Raw genomic sequence first — 18,824 nt, forward strand, 5'->3', positions numbered from 1 at the left:
TGGGCATGAAAAAATTTGGTCTCTCACTTATAATGCTGCTGCTAAGTCACTTCAGTCGTGGCTGACTCTGTGAGACCCCATAGACGGCAGCCCACCAGGCTCCCCTGTCCCTGGGATTCTCCAGGCAAGAACACTGGAGTGGGTTGCCATTTCCTTCTCCAGTGCATGAAAGTGAAAAGTGAAAGTGAAAGTGAAGCCATGTCCGATTCTTTGTGACCTCATGGACTGCAGCCTACCAGGCTCCTCTGTCCATGGGATTTTCCAGGCAAGAGTACTAGAGTGGGTTGCCTTTGCCTTCTCCGCTCACTTATAATACTATCCTACAATTAGATATGCATTGCCAAAGTATGGGAACATGGATGGAGGTTAACCACCCTACATTCCAAATGATCCCCTTCAATCTTCCTCCAAATCTCAGGGGGGAAATCAAGCTTTCCCCACTCTTGCAAGTTCTCTTACTTCTTCAGACTGTTCTGATCAGCCAAATGAAAACAATGGAATACACACACACAGACATATACACCCATAAACAAAACCAAAACAGTCAAAAAGTAAATAAAGCACAAGAGATAGACCCGGCAAGCAAAGGGAACCAAAACTGATAGCCAACAGTTACAAAGAAAATTAACTAAAGCACAAGCTAGAAAACGAAACCATATCAAGGTGCCAACTGGCGAATAAAGCAACGGAAACAAACATGGTGAGAAAAAGAAAGAAAAGGAAGAAAGAATAGAAGAAACAAAGTTAAATAGAGGTAGGTAAAGATTTATGTATATTAAAGAATAACTATGACAGGAAAATAGCAGTAAGAAAAGCCAAAGAATAAATGTAGAAAAATAATAATAATAAAATTTAAAACTTTAAGAATTAAAAAGGAAAACCCCATAGAACCACAGAAGGCCAACATAGAGGCAGAAGTATAAATAGGAAATAAAAAGTGTGATTAAAAATACTCTCCCTGGAGGGTAAAAAAATTCTCAAAAGCTTAAGTAGATTTAATAGTACTAATAAAATCAACTACTACAGCAACAGAGTGGGGGGGAAAAAAAAAGGAAAAAATCCAGAAGTAACTAGAGAACAAAGTCAAAGTATAAGAATAATAAATGTTTTCCTTGGATCTCAGCTATCAGCATCCTTTCTGTTGCTGGGAGTCTCCGCGCACCTCGCCTCCCTGGGATGCCCTCCAACACTGCGCTGGTCTCTGGCCCTGCTGCGTGGGCAGCTCAAACTCTAATCTGGTCCTACTCCTGCCTGTTCTTACGTCCAAGGTCCACAGCTGCCAGAGCTGTGTGTTTTCTTCTCCGGGAGTGCTCGGTGTCATTTCATATGTTCAGAGACACAGAGTCTGCTCCTTGATCGAGTGGATTCAATCTGCAACTTGTGCAGCAGGTGGGAAGGTTCTGAGTTCTCCTCCTCAGCCGCACTGCCCCTGGGTTTCAGCTGTGGCTTGGTCTCCACCTCTGCCTGTGAGTCGTCCACAGGGCTTTGCTGCTGAGGCTGCCCTGGAGGGTGTGGGTCTGCCCCAGGGAGGACGGGGTGCGGGGGGTGCAGCTGCTGGGGTGGCAGGGCCTGGGGCACCAGATGCTCAGGGGAACTGGTGGCTAGGGCCACAGGAAAGGGCTTTTTCTAGCCTCTGGCAGCTCAGCCCAGTGGGGATCCAGCGTGGGGGTGGCACAGCTGTTTGCATCGTGGGAACTCTGGGGCCGCCGAGTGTGCAGGGACCGCAGCTGTCTCAGCCGAGGGAGCTCTGGTTCTCCCAGGGCCTCGTCCTGGCCTCTGGCAGCTGCAGTCAGAGTGCCTCTGGGGCTGGTCCTTCCCTATGCACCTGGCTCCCTCCCCAGTGAAGGCAGGGAACGGCCAACCTCTCTCTGGGGCCTTCCACTGTCCAGGGCTGACGTGTGGGGGCAGAGAGGCTACAGCGATGGTTCCACCCTTGTGAGTGATTCAGCAGGATCGCCCTGCCTCCATCAGTTCAGTTCAGTTCAGTCACTCAGTCTTATCTGACTCTTTGTGGCCCAATGAACTGCAGCACACCAGGTCTCCCTGTCCATCACCAACTCCTGGAGTCGACCCAAACCCCTGTCCATTGAGTCGGTGATGCCATCCAACCATCTCATCCTCTGTCATCCCCTTCTCCTCCCACCCTCAATCTTTCCCAGCATCAGGGTCTTTTCCAATGAGTCAGCTCTTCAAATCAGGTGGCCAAAGTATTGGAGTTTCAGCTTCAACATCAGTCCTTCCAATGAATATCCAGAACTGATTTCCTTTTGGGTGGACTGGTTGGATCTCGTTGCAGTCCAAGGAACTCTCAAGAGCTTTCTCCAACACCACAGTTCAAGAGCATCAATGCTTTGGCACTCAGCTTTCTTTATAGTCCAACTCTCACAATCATACATGGCTACTGGAAAAACCATAGCCTTGACTAGACATACCTTTGTTGGCAATGTAATGTCTCTGCTTTTTAATATGGTGTCGAGGTTGTTTGTAACAGGCATTTCCCACTGCCATCTCCTCCCCCACGTCACCTCAGGCCCTCTCCCCACAGTCAACAGCAGACCTCGTCATGCGGTCACTCCGCAATCCCTCCACTCCAACTCCCAGCCCTGCACCTTCTAGGGGACTTGCGTCCCTGTCTCCGGTAGTATGGCTGTGGCTAGGATTGCCTGCATGATTCTCATTCCATTCAGACTCTCACAGATCAGCTTCCCTTGTAGCTCAGTCAGCAAAGAATCTGCCTGCAATACAGGAGACTTGGGTTTGATTCCTGGGTCATCAGGAAGATTCCCGTGGAGAAGGAAATGGCAGCCCCCTCTAGTATTCTTGCCTGGAGAATCCCATGGAGAGAGGAGCCTGGCGGGCTACAGCAAGAGTCATGCCTTAGTGACTGTACCCCCACCACCACCATCTCAGATCAGCTGCTTCACCCTCAGCCTCGAGTGCTTCTCCTCTGTCCCCTGAACAGTTTCCTTACCCTCCAAGGGCACACACGTGGGGATCAGACCCCTGCTTCAGTCCCCCCACCCTCCGAGGGCAGGTCCAGTCCTACTAACTCTTCTCTTTTCCTCCCACTTCCTTCACCCTACCGAGTTTTGTGTGGTTCTATATATTCTTCTCTGGTGGCCAGGAGCTCCTGCCTGCTCTCAGCTGCCGTTCTGCAAGATCTCCTGTGTCTGAAGGTGTCTTCCTGATGTACCTCTGAAGAGAGAGGAACTCCACGTCCACCTGCTCCTCCGCCATCTCGTTCACCCTCATCTGATCAAACTAAGACCCCACCTCCCCAAAGGGATGATCCCTGCTGAGACAGCATTTTATCAGCCAGTCTGCCATTCTTATCTGGGCCAATTTGAACACTATCTGGTCTAAGTTTTAGCTATAAAAGTTTCACTAGAGAAGAGAAAGATGACATTTTATTATGACATGGTGTGGCCACAAAATTCTCTGGACTCCACAGAAAACTAGTTAAGATAAAACTTTTTGAAATTGGGGGGAAAAAAATCCCCAAACAACAAAAACAACCTCCCCAAACAAAAACAGATAAACAAAAACTGGTTCTTTTTGCCTGTGCAATTAGAGAAAGCTAGCTTTTAAAATACCTTTTTTTTCTCCCAGAATTCTGACACTGAGAGAACAAGTCCTGCTAGAAGAACATGACTTTGCCTGTGCCTTAAGATCAGCATTCTCAGGTACATTTCTCTTATCTAGTTTAATAATCTCCACTTCTTGAGACTGAGGGGGAAATGGAAAGGAAGTCTTTTAAACTTATCCTTATTAAAACTGTTGTCTATAAACTAGTGAGTTTTATAATACCTGATTCATGACTAAATTTAGAAAATGAACCCATAAGATCCCTATCTGGATGTATGTATGTCTCAGTATTTGTCTTTGTTATGGATTTTTGAGATTAATTTGTAAAGGAGCTCTTTAAATTGGCTTAAAGAAAAGTAAGCACTTACAAATCAAACAATTCTAAAAATAAGAGCTATCAAACTTAATGAATTTCAGGTTCACATGATCTGGGAAATATTTATTTATTTATTTATTTTTAAGCAATGTAGATCTATTTTTATTTTAAAATATTTTCCAAACATAAAGAAATACAATAGCTAATATAATGAGTGCTCACCTATTCATTACCCACAAAGAACTCTTAAAATTTTGTTTATGTAGTTCTCTGTATTTTTATTTCTATTTCTTTATCTTTCTTTAATGAGGTGTTGATATAAAATGTGCAGAAGACTTCTCCTAGGAGCCATGTGTAGATGGTTCTGAGCAGCCCTTGCAGATGGGTCCCTAGACCCACAGCATGGTCCTGGCACTGCTCCCCACCATCCCACTCACCCCTTCCCCACTCCATCCCTTGCAAAGACCTTAGCAATCATTACCCTTGCTCCTGCTTCAGGTTGAACCCAGGTTCCCATTGGCCACCCTGCTCCTTAGCTCTAGATTCCACTCACCTCTTTCAGCCTATTCTCCGTGCATCTCCCTGAGTTAGTCTCAAAAAAGTCAAAGCTGCCCTACAGCAATGCAAATCAGCCGTAATTACACATATATCATCTCACTCTTGAGCCTCCCTTCCCCCGCTCCCATCCCACCCCTCTAGGTCATCACAGAGCACCAGACTGGGCTCCCTGGGTTACAGAGCAACTCCTCACCAGCTATCTATTTTACGCCACGGCCAAAACAAACACAACATTGTAAAGCAATTTTCCTCCAATCAAAAAAAAATAAATAAATAATAAAAAATAAATTTAAAAAAAAGCAAAGCTGATGGTTTTCAATTCTCTTTCAAATTTCCATTGCCTAAAAAAGTTGCTTCTAAAATGGAGTGCAGACAAAGGGGAATCTACAGGGTTGGGAGGAGACTATCAGAGGACCTCTATCTGATTTTATTTTTTACACAATATTTTTGGGATTTGTACCTTATGTGTGCTTTAGAATGTATGTAAGTTCTACACATAGATAAATATACATATATGTAGATTATATATGAATACCAGGGGATTCGTACTAATAGAGATGCACAGTAAATGATTTAGAGACCACTTTGTTGGAGAACAAAATTCAAGCTCCTTCACAGTCTGGCCCTGATATTGTCCTCTCCACTGGGTCACCTGCTGTCTGCTTACCTTCTGGGCACTTTGAACTTTTCACCTTTGCCTGGCCCTGCCTCGGCACAGATTCCCTTGTACAGAAAATCCCTGTTACAACCTTAACTCAGTCAGTGCTGCCAGGGCGTGAATCCTCAGTAGTTCTGCAGTCACTCTCCCCTGACTGCCCATAGCCATTTTTCCAGAGATGTGGAAAATACCTAGCACAATAATTTAAATCTAGATGGCTAACAAATGCATGAAAAGATGCTCAACATCACTCATTATCAGAGAAACGCAAATCAAAACCACAATGAGGTACCATCTCATGTTGGTCAGAATGGCTACTATCAAGAAGTCTACAAGTAATGAATGCTGGAGAGGGTGTGGAGAAAAGGGAACCCTCTCACACTGTTGGTGGTAATGCAAACTAGTACAGCCACTATGGAAAACAGTGTGGAGATTCCTTAAAAAACTGGAAATAGAACTGCCATATGACCCAGCAATCCCACTCCTGGGCATACACACTGAGGAAACCAGATCTGAAAGAGACACGTGCACCCCAATCTTCATCGCAGCACTATTTATAATAACCAGGACATGGAAGCAACCTAGATGTCCATCAGCAGACGAATGGATAAGGAAGCTGTGGTACATATACACAAAAGAATATTACTCAGCCATTAAAAAGAATACATTTGATTCAGTTCTAATGATGTAGATGAAACTGGAGCCCATTATACAGAGTGAAGTAAGCCAGAAAGAAAAGTACCAATACAGTATACTGACACATAAATGGAATTTAGAAAGATGGTAATGATAACCCCACATGTAAGACAGCAAAAGAGACACAGATGTAAAGAACAGACTTTTGGACTCTGTGGGAAAAGGCGAGGGTGGGATGATCGGAGAGAATAGCACTGAAACATGTATATTATCATATGTGAAACAGATCGCCAGTCCAGGTTCGATGCATGAGACAAGTGCTAAGGGCTGGTGCACTGGGATGACCTTGAGGGATGGGATGGGGAGGGAGGTGGGAGATGGGTTTAGGATGGGGGACACATGTGCACCCATGGTGGATTCATGTTGATGTATGGCAAAAACCACTACAGTATTGTAAAGTAGTTAGCCTCCAATTAAAACAAATAAATTGAAAAAAAAAAAAATCTACGTGTATCTGCCTCCCAAATTCTACTTTGAACTCCATCAGATGGGAGTCATTTCTTATTCATCTTTGCATCTATAGTGCCTTGCAGGCCGTCTGGTACATCACAGGTGCTCAATAAATACTTTTGAATGAGCGGGTAGAACTGTGGGCATGCATTACAGATAGGTTACTGCTTATAATCAACACTAAGGCAAGTCAATATATGGCTGTAAATTTAGTCAGTGTTTGCTGACTCCAAAATGTAAATGTAAGAGGCTTCTTTGGGAAGCCTCTAGGTATCCACAGCTGTATTTTCAAGGGTCAAAAAATAAACACATGATAATTGATGACTAGCCCTGTTATTTTTAAGTCTTGAGGAATTTCTTCGATTTAGGGTGACCTGTGCTTACATTTTCTTTCTTGCCATGGATCCCGACAGACTAGACTATCATATGCACTGTGGTCACCATTATTCTTTTCTCATTCTATTCTTTAGGTCTGGTTGCAGAGTGAGAGGCTAAAGAAAAAACAAACAACCAATATAGGGACTGCCCTGGGGTATGAGTTGGACACCAGGTCTGGGAGCTAAGACCGCATTTGCCTCCGGGCCAAAAAACCAAAACGTAGAACAATACTGTAACAAATTCAATGAAGACTTTTAAAAAATGGTCCACTTCAAAAAAAAAGATCTTTTAAAAAAAGAAAGTTATTCTTGTTTAGTAGCTCAGTTGTCCAACTCTTTGCAACCCCATGGAAAATAGCCCACAAAATTCCTCTGTTCATAGGATTTCCCAGGCAAGAATATTGGAGTGGATCGCCATTTCCTCCTCCAGGGGATCTTCCCAACCCAGGGATCAAATCCATGTCTCCTGCATTGCAGGCAGATTCTTTACCACTGATCACCTGGGAAGCTATCTAACTAAATTTTATATGTGAGATATATATGAAGATATATACAGTATAAGGTTATCTATAAAATAAGACTGTATAGTTTAATTATATTTATAATAATAAAAATATATAGTGTAGTAGAGACCTTGGTTTCTTGAGTAAAACAGTAGATCAACTGGGACTCGGTCTTGCCTTTATCAATTATGTATGTTGGGAAAAATTCTTTACTTTCCTCAGCACCAGTTTTTATATCCATAAAAAAAAAGTCTGCAAAGAGTACTATGTGGATTGAGTAATGTAAGGTGTTTAAGTAACATAGATTCATTGTTGTTGCTCTTGCTAAGTTGTGTCAGACTCTTTGCAACCCCATGAACTGCAGCAGACCAGGCTTCCCTGTCCTTTACTACTGAAGGACTTCACTTCTTGAAATTTGCTCAAACTCATGTCCATTGAGTCAGTGATGCCATCTAACCATCTTATCCTCTATTGCCCTCTTCTTCTCTTGTCCTCAATCTTTCCCAGCATCAGGGTTTTTTTTTTCCCAATAAGTCAGATCTTTGCATCAGGTGGCCAAAATTTTGGAGCTTCAGCTTCTGCATCAGTCCTTCCAATGAATATTCTGGGTTGATTTTCTATCAGATTTATTGATTGGATCTCTTTGCTGTCCAGGGGACTCTCAAGAGTCTTCTCTAGAACTGCAGTTCGAAAGCATCAATTCTTCATGGTGCCAGGCTCCTCTGTCCATGAGATTCCGCAGGCAAGAATACTGGAGTGGGTTGCTGTGCCCTCCTCTAGAGCATCTTCCTGACCCCTTAACCGGAGGTCTTCTGGAATCTGAGGCTGGGCCGCATGGGCTTTCTGCTGAGTTCATTTTTCACTGCCCCGGTTTCTAGCATGACGGGCCTTCCCTTGCTCTGGGTTTTCTTCGCGTTCCGCTTCTACCACAGGAGCTTCGCCGAGTTGGGCTCCTGCTGCGCTTGGCCTCTTCCGCGTGGAGGTTGTTTCAGCCAGGTTATATCTGAGTCACGGCACCATAGATGTCACGCGAGTGTATGCTCCTTGGTTCTTTGCCTCATCACAACAAAAATTTGGAGTGACGGACATTGAAGCCCCCTCAGCGGGTCACAGCTCTCGGAGGACAGACCGTGTTGTAGCTCTCAAATAAACCAGTGTTACAGTTCAGTGTTACAGCTCTATTTATTTAAATAATAGCAGGAAAATTCGTCTTCGAAGCATAAAGGCACGAAGAGGCACGCGAAGAGAAGATCGCCCCATCGCGTGGGAGAGAGAGAGGGGATCTGGGAAATATTTAGTGTTAAATATCAGATATGAAAATTAAAGTCTCAATATGGACTTTAGAGTCCTATTAATCCCTCTTAGTATGTCTTTAGAGGCATTTATATTAAATATAATACTTTTATTGTACCTGGATGGACTGAATGTCATTAAATTAATGCCATGTATGTTACATTTGTCAGCAAAATCTAACTTGGTGTAGGATAAAAGTTTTGGAGTGAACACTTTGGATATAATTATGTCTTAGGTTTTCCAGATTTTTGGTAACTTGGAACTACAGAGTTTTACTAAATCAAGTCAAATAATAACTTATTAAATGTCTAAATTATTTTTAAGATAAAATACTGGAACATGGATCACTGAACAAATCTACATTTACCTACTTTTGTCTTCTTGGGAGAGCAAAACTAAAAATCTTGGGTTTATTGGACATGCTTTGTATTTTGTTGGGAAAAGAAATTGTGATTTGGGAAAATGCAACCTATGGAATATGCTCTTAAATTTCCCAATCAAAAATTGCTAATGTGACCAGTGGTTCACAATTGCTTTCTTCTCTGTGTTCAATATAGGTTAAGGTTTTAAGAGCTGAGGATTCTACTTGAAAGGTCCTTAAAGCTACTAGAAGCAATAAAGGGAATATTTTGGAACACAGTAGGAAAGTTGTGGTAAGGGAGATACTGCACATGTGCAGAAAGGCTCCATGGGCATCAAAAAGAGAGGGGCACCACTGCATAATATGTGATGCCAAGGACCCCCAGAGGCTGCTGGGCTGGTATCTGTCTTGGAAAAAAAGTTACACACACATGTTGGTGAGAGTCCTAGAGCAGGTCAGGACCTAATTGGGTAACGGCAAACAAAACTGGAAGAAATGCCCTGTATGAATGATTCAGCTGTCTCTTTTCAAAAACTTGTTTTATTTATCTGTTTATTTTGGCTCTGATGGATCTCGCTGCTCTGCAGACTGTCCTCTAGTTGCAGAGAGCAGCGGCGAGTCTCCAGTTGTCGCGCTCTGACTTCTCACTGCAGCGACTTCTCTTGCTGTGGACCCCGGGCTCTAGGGCTCTCTGGCCTCCCTAGGTGCTGCGGCTCCTGGGTCCGAGATCACAGGTTCGATTGTCATGACACATGAGCTTAGCTGCCACATGGCATGTGGGATCTTCCAGGACCAGGGATGGAACCTGTGTCTCCGCTATCGGCAGGTGGATATTTATCACCGAGCCACAAGGGAAGCTTTGATTTAACTGCCTCTTTAAGGGGCTCCACCACTTTAGGGAGAATGTCCACACCCTTTCTCTCCAGGTGTGTATCTCTGTCTTTCTTCTGTCTTAACAAAACAGCTTCTGTCTGTGCTTTCCTGTTTGTTGCGCTGTGTCTCTGATAATACACTTTTTTTTTTTTTTTAAACCATTTTGCCTCCTTGAGAAATGCATTTTTCAATGCAGGCAAGAGCCAGGGAAACCCTGTTTCTAGCCTCTAACCCCTGGTGAATGGGCGGCTAGGATTCCTGGTTTTCGTCCAGGCTACCCAGGTCCAGTTACTGAGCAGAGAACTAAGACTTTGCTTCCAGGCCCCACTCATGGCTCTCTCTCTCTCTCTGTCTCTCTCTCTCTGCCTCTCTCTCTGAGATCAGCCCCATTCGGTTTCAGAAGATGGGAACTGCAAATGATTGGCAAACAAATCTTTGCCATTCCATGCTGACAAGTATTTCAAAGGCAAGAAATTATGTCATAACAGCTCTTTTTTTCTGACATAGGCCCCGTAATCTAAACTATTATGAGCCATGAAGGGAGAGGCAAAAGGCTTTTCTTCAGGAGGTAGCCTCTTAATTGCATTCAGTTCAAAACAATCTACAAGACAAAGTGGCACATTTTAGAGTGGAAATTCTGCTCCCCACCACCACTTCTCTTTAAGCAATGCTTCCAGTATATAATAATAATATATTATTTGAAATATATTTAAAGATGCTGAAGCTCCAACACTTTGGGTACCTGATGTGAAGAGCTAACTCATTTGAAAAGACCCTGATGCTGGAAAGATTGAAGGCAGGAGGAGAAGAGGACAACAGAGGGTTGGATGGCATCAGCGACTCGATGGATATGAGTGTGAGCAAACTCTGGGAGATAGTGATGAACAGGAAAGCCTGGCATCCATGCAGTTCATGGAGTTGCAAAGAGTTGGACAAAAGTTAGTGACTGAACTGAATTGAACAGATGTTTAAGAAACCAAATCTCAGAGACAGGGAACTTGTCAATGTGTCTTTTTTTCACCTGTTCCCCATCACTCCCCTGCTCCCTAGAACTGGACTCCCAGTGCCAAGGGCACATGGGCTTTCTTGATGGCTTGCCGTGTCATTTTCTCAGCAGATCTGACCTTCCTCAAGTTTATCTAGGATGTTGTGTCAGGATGTTCACCAATTTGGTCAAAAGCTGGTCCGCAGGCGGCTACTGGAGCCCAGGGAGGGGTTTGAGAGGCCCGAGGCTGATCATCTGAACACTCTGGACCTGGTGGCCTTGGGTGTGGGCAGCACCCTGGGAGCTGGTGTGTACATCTTGGTTGGAGAAGTGGCTGTGTATGAGGCTGGACCAGCAACTGTCATCTGCTTCTTTGCGGCTGGAGTGTCGACTCTTTTGTCCGGGCTCTGCTACGCGGAGTTGGCGGCCTGGGTACCACGCCCCGGTTCTGCGTATCTCTACAGCTACATCACCATGGGTCAGCTGTGCGCCTTCATCATTGGCTGGAACCTCATCCTGTCCTTTGTCACGGGTGAGATGATGGGGTGGGGGAAGGTGGGGCTTAAGGTCAGAAAATTCAGAGGGGAATTGGAGTGCTGCTGGTTCATGAGGTCTTTATTATCCACCTTGTGGAGTGAAGTGGGTAATTGGAGAGACACTTCATAGCTAGACACTTTATTCTACTTGGGTCTACACTCCTTTCCTGAAATGATGGGAGCTAGAACCGAGAAGAAAAGGGACCTGTAGGGAGTGGGTGAGAGGAAGGCGTGTCCCACAGGCTCCTCCCCTCAACGGAGTGACGTCTTTGCTCAGCTGTTTCCTTTCATCTCTTCCTAACATATTAAACTGGAGAAGGAAATGGCAGCCCACTCCAGTATTCTTGCCTGGGGAATCCCATGGACAGAGGAGCCTGCCAGGCTGCAGTCCATGGGGTCACAAAGAGTCGGACACGACTGACTAACAACAACAACATATTAAATAGTTGACCTGTTCTGTGAATCATCTGGGTCTACTCTTTCCACTCCATAAAAGGAAACATTCTGAGGTTAGGGATTTTCTCTGTGTTTTCCCCCAAATACATCGCACGGTACAAGGTCGGGGTGCAATTTGTATTTGTCAATGGGTCTTCATCTTTTGCTGCTGTAGCGACTGCCTGTGAGGCCAGAGCCTGGAGCTACGCCTTTGACAGCCTGATTGGGAACCACATCTCTCAGGCGTTCCAGGAGATGTTCTCTCTGCATGTGCCCCACTTCCTGGCCACCTATGTAGACTTTTTTGCCTTCATCCTGGTGCTGCTGCTCACAGGTGAGACAGAGGTCAGCTAAAATGGGGTGTGGAAGGGGAGCTGGGTACAAAAGGCTTGGGGTTCCAGATTGTGGGAGGTTTAGGGCTGGAATGAAGTGTCTGAGATAAGAGAGACAGGAAGGCAAGGCACAGACCATTGTTTTCGACCTTTGGCAGTATTGACATTCTGGGTTGAATTATTCTTTAGTGTAGGGGCTATCCTGTTCATTGTAGGTTTTGCTTTCAGTTGTTGTCAGATTCTGAGTGGCAGCCCTGGTCTTCATTGTTTAGTTGGTAAGTCACTATCTGACTCTTTGCCACCCCATGCAGTGTAGCCCGCCAGGTCCCTCTGTCCACAGGATTTTCCAGGCAAGAATACTGGAGTGGTTGCCGTTTCCTTCTCCAGGGGACCTTCCCGACCCCAGGATCAAACCTGCATCTCCTGCATTGGCAGGTGGATTCTTTGCCACTGAGCCACCAGGGAAGCCACCGCTTGCCTTTACTCACTAGAGAAATTGATGCCCTCCACCCAAAGTATGACAACCAGAATGCCTCAAGATATTGCCAGAAGTTTCTTCAGAGACAAAGTCACCCCCACCTGATAATCATTACTTAGACTTACAAGTTTCTTCCTCGTACTGAGACTGAACATGTTTGTTTAATTCAGAGGAAGTTCACACAAAATGAAATTAACCATTTTATTGTACTCCCCCAGTTTACTGAGATATAATTGATATACAAGAGTATATAATTTTAAGATGAGGAAAGTGATGATTTGATAGACCTGTCTATGAGATGACTGCCACAATAAGAAATTAGCCATTTACAAGTGTTCAGTTCTGTGGGACTTTTATTATATTCACAGTGCTGTGTAACCATCACCTCCATCTAGTTCCAAACATTTCATCACAACAAAAGTAAATCCTTAAAGATCTAAACATAAGACCAGAAATTATAAAACTCTTAGAGGAAAACATAGGCAAAACACTCTCCGACATAAATCACAGCAGGATTCTCTATGACCCACCTCCCAGAGTAATGGAAATAAAAACAAAATAAATAAATGGGACCTGATTAAATTTAAAAGCTTTTCCAGAATGAAGGAAATGATAAACAAAGTGAAAAGACAGCCTTCAGATTGGGAGAAAATAATAACAAAGCAACTGACAAAGAATTAATTTCAAAAATATATAAACAACACCTACAGCTCAATTTCAGAAAAATAAATGACCCAATCCAAACATGGGCCAAAGAACGAAACAGACAGTTCTCCAAAGAAGACATACAGATGGCTAACAAATACATGAAAAGATGCTCAACATCACTCATTATCAGAGAAATGCAAATCAAAACCACAATGAGGTACCATCTCACACCAGTCAGAATGGGTGCTATCAAAAAGTCTACAAACAGTAAATGCTGGAGAGGGTGCAGAGAAAAGGGAACCCTCATACACTGTTGGTGGGAATGCAAGCTAGTACAGCTGCTATGGAGAACAGTGTGGAGATTCCTTAAAAAACTGGAAATAGAACTGCCATATGACCCAGAATCCCACTCCTGGGCATACACACTGAGGAAACCAGATCTGAAAGAGACACGTGCACCCCAATGTTCATTGCAGCACTGTTTATAATAGCCAGGACATGGAAGCAGCCTAGATGTCCATTGGCAGACAAATGGATAAGAAAGCTGTGGTATATATACACAATGGAATATTACTCAGCCACTAAAAAGAATGTATCTGAATCAGTTCTAATGAGGTGGATGAAACTGGAACCTATTATACAGAGTGAAGTAAGCCAGAAAGAAAAACACCAAGAGTATCAATTCAGTTCAGTTCAGTCGCTCAGTTGTGTCTGACCCTTTGCAACCCAATGAATCGCAGCACACCAGGCCTCCCTGTCCATCACCAACTCCTGGAGTTTACTCAATCTCATGTCCATCGAGTTGGCGATGCCATCCAGCTGTCTCATCCTCTCTCGTCCCCTTCTCCTCCTGCCCCCAATTCCTCCCAGCATCAGGGTCTTTTCCAATGAGTCAACTCTTCACAAGAGGTGGCCAAAGTATTGGAATTTCAACTTCAGCATTAGTCCTTCCAATCAACACCCAGGACTGATCTCCTTTAGGATAGACTGTTTGGATCTCCTTGCAGTCCAAGGGGCTCTTGAGTCTTCTCCAACACCACAGTTAAAAAGCATCAATTCTTCAGCACTCAGCTTTCTTCACAGTCCAACTCTCACATCTATACATGACCACTGGAAAAACCATAGCCTTGACTAGATGGACCTTTGTTGGCAAAGTAATGTCTCTGCTTTTTAATATGCTATCTAGGTTGGTCATAACTTTCCTTCCAAGGAGTAAGCGTCTGTTAATTTCATGGCTGCAATCACCATCTGCAGTGATTTTGTAGCCCAAAAGAATAAAGTCTAACACCATTTCCACTGTTTCCCCATCTATTTCCCATGAAGTGATGGGACCAGATGCCATGATCTTAGTTTTCTGAATGTCGAGCTTTAAGTGCATTTATATGGAATTTAGAAAGATGGTAACAATGACCCTCTATGCAAAACAGCAAAAGAGTCACAGATGTATAGAACAGTCTTTCAGACTCTGTGGGAGAAGGCTAGGGTGGGATGATTTGAGGGAATAGCATTGAAACAGGGATATTACCATATGTGAAACAGATCGCATGAGACAGAATGCTCAGGGCTGGTACACTGGGATGACCCTGGGGGATGGGATGGGGAGGGGGGTTCAGGATGGGGAACACATGTACACCCATGGCTGATTCATGTCAATGTATGGCAAAAACCACTACAATATTGTAAAGTAATTAGCCTCCAACTAAAATAAATAAATTAAAGAAACAAACAAAAGGAAATCCTGTACCTGCTGAACAGTCACTGTCCTCCTGTTACTAATGCCCAAACCCCAGCTCCTGTAACCACTAGTTTCCTTTCTCTGTCTATGGATTTGGTTATCTTGGATGTCTCATATTCTGTCTTTCCCGCAGGACTACTGGTTCTGGGAATTCATGAGTCAGTCCTAGTTAGCAAAGTGTTCACAAGCTTGAACCTTTTGGTACTCAGCTTCATCATCCTCTCTGGCTTCATTAAGGGAGACCTGCACAACTGGAAGCTCACGAATCAGGACTACTCATTGAACACATTGAACGTGTCTGGATACAGTGACATTTCTAGGTTAGGAGGGTCCTCTTGGCCAACTCTTGCATGTGGATGGTGCAGAGCTGGGAATATGGTGGAGACTAAAGGGACCTGGGCTGATGGATCCAGGGGATGGGAGTCCTGGAGCCCAGCACTTGTGGTATTGAAGGAGGAGCTCAGAAAATGTGACTGAGCTCACCTCACCCACCTTCTTCCTTGTTCCTACTCTCACCATAGCTTGGGCCCTCTGGGTTCTGGAGGGTTTGTGCCCTTTGGCTTTGAAGGGATTCTTCATGGAGCAGCGACATGTTTCTACGCCTTTGTTGGCTTTGATGTCATTGCTACTACAGGTAACGTGGTCACTGTGTGTCCTATCGAGGGTCTGGGCAGGGAGGACTGTCCTTGGGTGTAGGGGTTGGAAGAAGGTTAGACTGCTTTTGGAGGTGCAAGAAGGAAGGGCATTTTTTGCTTTCATTCCAGTGTCTTTCTGAACTTAATACTGCACCCATCTTGCAGGGGGTGAAGTCCCAAATCCTCATCGTTCCATCCCCTTGGGCATCGTGATTTCACTCTCCATCTGCTTTTTGGCATGTTTTGGTGTCTCAGCGGCACTCACCCTCATGGTGCCCTACTACCAGATTCAGCTTGAGAGCCCCTTGCCGCAAGCTTTACTCCATGTTGGGTGGGGCCCTGCCAGATACGCTGTGGCTGTTGGCTCCCTCTGTGCTCTTACATCCAGGTCAGTGTCTTTTTTTTTCTCCCCATCCACTGTCAGATGCTCGGGTATCCCAGCCCTTGGGATTGACAGACAAGAGGGAAGGGTATCTTACCCCTTGTAGACTAAGGAGCAGAAGCCATTCTCTGCCCTGTTTCTCCACGTGCTCATGTGTGATTCCATTTTCTTTTCCAGTCTCCTGGGTACCATGTTCCCCATGCCTCGGTTGATCTATGCAATGGCAGAGGATGGGCTTCTTTTCCACGGACTTGCTCGGATCTATTCACGCACAGGCACCCCCATCCTGGCCATCATATTTGCTGGAAGTCTTACAGGTTAAGGAAAAAAAAAATCCACTCTGTCCTTGATCAATTTTCTAGACTTGTATATTTCCTCTGGTTTCTCACTCTCTCCATTCATCTTGTTTGTTCCCTCATTCCAGGGGTCATGACTTTACTCTTTGAGCTCAGTGATCTTGTAGACCTCGTGTCAACTGCGATGTTGCTCGCTTACTCCCTGGTAGCATTTTCTGTCCTTGTCCTCAGGTGAGACTCCAGTATAGTTTGACTGGGATGAGGGGAGAGAGGTCTTTGATTTGTCCAAGATTGACAGGGAGATAATCCCTTTCTGCCTTCCATGCTGCCTTCCAAATGCCCTGTTATTATTAAGTTGGGAAAGATTAGACTGTCTGTTGTTGGATGAGTAGGGGCTGCTATGAATATTGACTTAATATTTCTACTTCAGGTATCAGCCAGACCAAAACTTAAGCACCAGTGAGGCAACAGAGGAGGAAATTGATATTTCTCTGCTAGAAGCTAGTCGTTTTGAACCTGGTCCTGAAGCAAGATCCTCAAACATTCTAAAGACTCTCTGGTGCCCCAGTAACACCATCCCCACTCTGAAATCTGGGCAGATTGTCTATTGGTGTGCCTTCTTCCTTGGTTAGTGGTGGGATTTCTCATTGGTTGTATTCTGAAATTAACAGAATGGGGAGGGCAGATTGTGTGGGGAAGTTGAGGAAGAATCTTCCAGATAAGATGGCCCTTCATGAGGTGGGCAGTTACAGAGATGGGTGTGACCCAAGGTCCTGACGTCTTTGTCTTCTGGATCCAGCCTGTTCTCCTCCACCTTGACCCTTGCAGTTCTCCTGCTGACCATCCTGAGCCTGATCCTGGCCCAGTGGCCCATCCAGGTGTTCTCTGGAGACCCCATGCTCACAACAGTGGCTGTGTTGCTGCTGTTGCTCATCATTGGGGTCATGGTCATCATCTGGAGGCAGCCCCAGAGCCCCTCTTCTGTTTATTTCAAGGTAAGTGACCTTATGGACTCAGAGTGTCCACCTTGAGTAAATGAAGTCAACCTCCTTTGAGGTCTAAACATCTTTTTTGGCCCAAGGAATAAGGGGAGTTGCTAAAAACCATCGACCCTTCTCTGATCCACACTCAGTGCTTCGCATACAAAATCTCAGGAGGCACTGAACTCACAGTCTTAATAGGATTGTGGTCACCCTATCCATACAGGGCAGCGTCTCCCTCTCAGACGTCTGGGCTGTGTTCAGGGTTGAACTGACTCTGCCCACAGGTCCCTGCTCTGCCTGTCCTCCCACTGGTGAGCATCTTTGTGAACGTTTACCTGATGGTGCAGATGGACACTGGGACCTGGGTCCTATTTGGCATCTGGATGGGGATTGGTAAGTGGCTTCCTTGGAAAATAAGACCTATTGAGAGACTGAATCAAATCATCTCCCTACTACTTCTCCCCTCCTGTCAGACATCATAAAAGGAGGCCTATTGGGCATTTGTAAGTGAGAAGAGTGCCAACTTTTCTTTCTCACTGTCTCATTTGCCTACTAGGATTTGCCATCTACTTTGGATATGGGATCAGACACAGCCTGGAGAACAGTGAGCCACAGCCACCAGACTCCACCTTGCAGACTTGACAAAAACATTCCTAGTGATGAATGAATGATGAATCTGTTTCCACAGGAACAGATGTTGTGTGGAATCCTTCTATGCACTGGAGGTATCTTGTGGTTCAAGGGGCATTTTGAGCCTCTATGGAGCTTGAGGTTGGAATGCATTTAGAGCCCTGTGTTCATTGGTAGTGGACAAAACGGCCTCAGAGTTGTATAATTTTAAGTTTTCAAGGCTTAGTATGCATGCAGAAAAGTGCATGCTTCATAAGTGAGTAGCATGATCAGTTTTCACAAAGAAAGTACAACAATGGAAACATCAACCTGAGAAACTAATAAAATATTAATGGGCACATGAGAAATAGCTTCTTGTGCCTCATTTCCAGTGCAAACACAGATTGTAATCTGGGAAGGAAATGCAGGTAACTATATATTGTGTCAAATGTTACACCTCAAATATTAGGACAGAAATAAGTTGAAAGTAAGAAGAAGGGAACATATACACTATGCCAATAGTAACACAAGAAAGCTAAGATAGCTATATTAATATAGGAAAAAGTAGAATTTAAGAAAAAGATAATAACAGATAAAGTAGATCATTCAGTAATGATACAGGGAAAAATTTCTCATTTTTATTTTTCTCCCAGCTTTATTGAGATATAGTGTAACATTGTGTAAATGATCATTTTTCTTTACTCTTGTTGCAAAACCTTAGAATTACACAGTAAAGTTGATGAGGAAAAGTTCTTAATTGACCAAAAAAACCAACCCACAACAGTAACACTTGCATTGCTAGAGGAAGGGAAATGGAATGAGAGATAACAGTTGGTTAATACATGCTTACAGTTGGGTGGAACTAAGAGATAGAAAGTGAACCTGGAAAGTCAAGATAAAAAGTGATCACTGCAGACAGAATGCTTGAAATTGAGATTACACACTTTGACAGTGTTGGTAATAATGAAGCATAGGATTTTTTGTGGGAATGAAAAACTGGAGAAGAGTGAAGGGGAGATAAAGGTCAAGAAACTGAACAGCAAAACTGTTAGCTGAATTAAAATATAAATGGAGGAGGATTAACAGAAATAGAAATATCA

The 18,824-nt window shown here is 44.2% G+C and overlaps 1 protein-coding gene across 1 annotated transcript; it reads left to right on the plus strand.

The window, feature by feature from the left end:
- The first annotated feature begins 10,814 nt into the window (after positions 1 to 10,814).
- Positions 10,815 to 18,217, plus strand: LOC136158925 (cationic amino acid transporter 3-like). Its single transcript, XM_065920772.1, has 11 exons — positions 10,815 to 11,187; positions 11,802 to 11,960; positions 14,953 to 15,139; positions 15,341 to 15,453; positions 15,620 to 15,842; positions 16,014 to 16,153; positions 16,261 to 16,363; positions 16,563 to 16,759; positions 16,961 to 17,127; positions 17,400 to 17,508; positions 17,672 to 18,217. Exons 1-11 carry the CDS (start codon positions 10,815 to 10,817, stop codon positions 17,755 to 17,757), a joined length of 1,857 nt encoding a protein of 618 aa, XP_065776844.1. The 3' UTR covers positions 17,758 to 18,217.
- Positions 18,218 to 18,824: the final 607 nt, after the last annotated feature.

This window comes from Muntiacus reevesi, chromosome 2 (genome assembly GCF_963930625.1).
Source record: "Muntiacus reevesi chromosome 2, mMunRee1.1, whole genome shotgun sequence".
NCBI classification, from domain to species: domain Eukaryota; kingdom Metazoa; phylum Chordata; class Mammalia; order Artiodactyla; family Cervidae; genus Muntiacus; species Muntiacus reevesi.

Bases quoted from the DNA above. Each gene is read 5' to 3' on its own strand.
- LOC136158925 (XM_065920772.1), top strand. From the start codon at position 10,815: ATGTTGTGTCAGGATGTTCACCAATTTGGTCAAAAGCTGGTCCGCAGG. The intron at 16,364-16,562 runs GTGAGACTCCAG...TTTCTACTTCAG, and splicing joins TTTTCTGTCCTTGTCCTCAG to GTATCAGCCAGACCAAAACT. The intron at 16,760-16,960 runs GTTAGTGGTGGG...TGACCCTTGCAG, and splicing joins TTGGTGTGCCTTCTTCCTTG to TTCTCCTGCTGACCATCCTG.